The sequence below is a fragment of the Mesoplodon mirus genome (genome assembly GCF_964341445.2).
Source record: "Mesoplodon mirus genome assembly, contig: HAP1_SCAFFOLD_4344, whole genome shotgun sequence".
In the NCBI taxonomy this organism is placed as follows: domain Eukaryota; kingdom Metazoa; phylum Chordata; class Mammalia; order Artiodactyla; family Ziphiidae; genus Mesoplodon; species Mesoplodon mirus.
The window spans coordinates 1304-5268 of NW_028293670.1; the positions used below are offsets into that span (position 1 = coordinate 1304).

Below are 3965 nucleotides of genomic sequence, written 5' to 3' on the forward strand. Positions count from 1 at the left end.
TTTGATTTCACCAAAGTCAAAAATATTCGAATAAGAAAAAAAACCATATTTACAGGAAAAAGATGGAGAAAATAATATTAATGGGTCTGTGAAATAGTAAAGGAGCGTCATTTTTATTAAGATTGGAAATTATTTACATTGTTATAATACTTTCATTTATTTTTACAAATAGTAAGGTAGATAAGCAACTGCTTTAAGTTTATAATGTTGCAATTCATTTTTAACTACCTATTTCTGTTAATCGGTAGTGTTATTATCAATCGATATAACCGCTAGAACACTGAGATATTTGCAAAACTTGGGGCGGTGCGAACTTCCAACCAGATGATTGCCCTTTCCGGGGGGTCACCAGTTATCCATTACACCATCCGTGCCCCATGCTTTGCCTTTCTCTCAGCGTGCTTTTTTATTTTTCTTCTATCAACGCTATCAGCACTCATGCTTTAAGTTTTTTTCATTTCCGAGTTTCAGTGGTCTAAAAATACCAGTTAGTTCTGTTTCTCATGTAAATGAACAGCAGAAAAATCGTATTTTTCTCTACAACATATTTAGAGAAGAACACCACCTGTATCATTTGTATTCCTATTGATCCTCGAGTAACTCGAGAGGGTTCCAGTAAGTTTTCTATTTGTCCCTGTTGCGTGCAAAAGCAGTCCATCGATTCTGCTCGCTTTAGGGACTCTATGAGCATCATATGTTTTTTCTAGAGTTTTCGTGAAGAACTCCGACCATCGGATCGGTGGTCTTCGTTCAGTGTTGACATCCTGGGGAATCCAGTCGGTGATGGCTTCGACTGACTCATCGGAAATATCAGAACCATCCACGAAGATTCGACGATCATCTGTTTGTTTTTTTGCATACTGCATCATTCTTTCAATAACGCATTCGTCGACATTTCTATCGTATTTTTCATCAAACAAGAAGACATTTCTTGTGAAATCGATTTCATTCTGATTCGTTTTCAGGCTGGTCATAAATCATTTCGTTTATGAGGCGTCGGCTGTTGATTATCGTAAAATCAGGTCATCGCTGATAGTGGCATTGTGGTTGTACTGTTGTCCACTTCAATTCTCGCCATAAATTTATATGATTCTATCACTTGCCTCAATCATTTTATCATTCATCCATTAGCTTTCACAAGTTATTCACTTCATTTGTGAAAACATTCGCTCAAAAAACAGCTTCAAGAACTTTGTCAATATCTGTATTTAGCATTTAGCTGATAATCATCCTATCTAGGCGACAATGATAACATCATTACTGCTTGGCCAAATTTGGTGTTGTTGTTTTTTCATCAGTGATGGAATTTATGCTAAAGATATTCCCACACGAAACAGGTTGGTTACACCTTCAAAGTGAATCTGAAAGATTTAGTCGGTTATAAGTTGTGTTTTTTTTTTCATTTGCTTTTTTAAGCTGAGAACGTAGCTCATATACATAAAGTGTGTTCGATTTTTGATGATTCCATAACAAAATGATCTGATACAGCAACTGTAGAAAATTATTCAGTGGTTGAGTGATAGTGTTGACACAACGACAAGTTTTTGTTTGGTTAAGATCTAGTCGTGTGATAGGTTGGATTGGATTGTCGTATTCCCGCTCATATTTTATTTATTTGCCCTTTATAGTAGTAGAAAAATTTGAGTCTTTTTATAATGGGAATTTCAACAAACTAAGAATAGTGCAGCTGCATTGAAGTGACATTAACTAAAGAATTCCCTCTAGTTCTCTCCATTTAGGGTTTGTTTCGTTTTTGGTCATCATTATTTGCGTCACATGTATATGTATTTTGCGTACTATTCTCGGTAGTTTTATCGCAACAAAGTTCAAAATTGTGATATCTAATTCGGTCCGATACTGCCACAGTCCCATACAAGGGATGAGCGCTCCGGATTTCAATTAAGCGTATGATGGACGTGTTGAAAAAAGGGAAGAATGTTCTTGGTCAGGTGTTAGATGTGAAATTAATCAAGTTATAAACATACCAGTGCTGACAAGTAACTGAGACGTAGATGACACTTTAATACCGTTTGAAATGTGTATTGCGTTAAGAGGTGTATTATGACTGAATATGCAAGTGTTTATGTGTGGAAACAATTTTGCAGTTTTCTTTTCTTACATTTGTAACTAGTATTTCGTCAGCTTGTTACAGTTAGGCTGTTTTTAGTTATTTCTGCACTGTTGTTCTTAAGTCATACATTATTAATGTTTATTTCCTTGATAAATTTTGCTTTATTCAACGCTTCATTGTTTATTATTATAGGTCGCTACCGTCAATGACTACTGAAGCATTCAACAAACACCGGTTGGTGCCAGACGTCGTTCCTGTACCTCCTTCGAAAACCGTGGTAGCAATTTATGACAATGGAGTGGAAGTACTATTTATTACTATGTTACTATGGTCTTACATCCCTTAAAAGGAGCCTTTAAATGAAGAAGGTTCAAATCACACATAGGCCACACCCAGAAATTATGAGAACACATTGTTTTAGGTATCCTTGGGAAACGTTCTAACGCCAACACAAGTGAAAAATCCTCCAAAGCTCTCTTGGGATACCGATCCGGGAGCACTGTACACTGTTATTTTCACTGGTGAGCTTCACGTAAAGTCATTTCATTTGTCGCAGAAACATTCTAAATTAATTTGAAGATATGTTGACTTGAATAATCCTCTTTGAAAATGTGATTGCAGATCCTGATGCCCCATCACGCAAAGAGCCCACTTTTCGCGAGTGGCACCACTGGCTGCTTATAAATGTGCCAGGTAATGACATAAGCAAAGGTGACGTGCTGTCCGAATATGTTTGCTCTGGACCTCCAAAAGGCACTGGTGAGAAGTAATTTTAACTGCTATTTAGTAGAAATCGTCGAAATGTTTGGTTAAACAAGAGTTAAATATTGAGAGATTTGAAAGCGACAGAGAACACGGACACCTAACAAATCGCTCTGGTGATGGCCGTGGAGGTTTTAAGACAAAAGACTTCGTTAACAAGCACAAACTTGGTTCACCTATTGCTGGAAATTTCTACCAGGTTGGTGTAGGCATAGTACTATTCTGATGTATTGTAGTAGTATTACAATAATAGAATTTAATCTTGAAATACATAAATTATTCGGAGAAAAAAACTTAGGCGGAATGGGATGACTACGTGCCAATCCTGTACAAGCAACTCCGTGGATGAATTTAAACAGCGATTTCAAGTCTTGCTATGTAATATGCACTTAGACGACTTCACTTTTATTTTAGACATTTATCCATTAGTTTCTACGAGTGTTTTCCGTTTGTAAACAAACACAGGTTCTGCTATAAACTATGAAGTTTTGTTAATTGCTTGTTGTAGATTGGTTAGAATAAAACTTACACAATAAATCTCATTCTTTATTTCTTCACATACTTCATAGATGGCATTCTCACACATATTTGACGAAATAACCACTGAAACGTCTCATCTCAGATCTGTACATATATTACATTCAAACGTTCATTATCAAAAATTCAGAAGGCACGTAATATACGAACAACGATTGTACAAGGGTGAAGTGAATAAGTCCCGTCACGATAAGTAGCGCTGAGGTGTGCTTGTTAACGGTCGTTACTGTAGAGAAGGTAGATGATTCACGCGTTTCTCTAGATGGCTTAGCATTGTACCCGTCAGGTGTTCTTCCACTCTCTTGCGTTGACGACGTTTGGCGTAACGCTCACAAGCTAAAGTAGAATTCAATATAGCGGCATTGATGCTGAGATGTTTTCAAAACTCGGAGCGGTAAGTGAACGTCTAACCCACGATTGCCCTATCCGGTGGGTCACGACTTCTCCACCACACCATCCGTACCCCTTGTTTAGCCTTTCTATCAGCATGTTTTATCCCTATCAATGATATCAGCAATACTTTTCAACGATTCTTCTTCAAATAAACTAGATGTTGTTATAATAATTCTATATTAATTTACAAGACGAAAGCTAA

At 36.8% G+C, this 3965-nt stretch overlaps 1 protein-coding gene across 1 annotated transcript; it reads left to right on the forward strand.

Annotated features, from left to right (window-relative positions):
• Positions 1 to 1231: 1231 nt before the first annotated feature.
• On the forward strand, positions 1232 to 2841 carry LOC309798582 (phosphatidylethanolamine-binding protein homolog F40A3.3-like; the record flags this gene model as incomplete). The annotated part of the gene is made up of 4 exons (XM_082646709.1): positions 1232 to 1337; positions 2264 to 2375; positions 2493 to 2592; positions 2693 to 2841. Exons 1-4 carry the CDS (start codon positions 1246 to 1248, stop codon positions 2839 to 2841), a joined length of 453 nt encoding a protein of 150 aa, XP_082502835.1. The 5' UTR covers positions 1232 to 1245.
• Positions 2842 to 3965: the final 1124 nt, after the last annotated feature.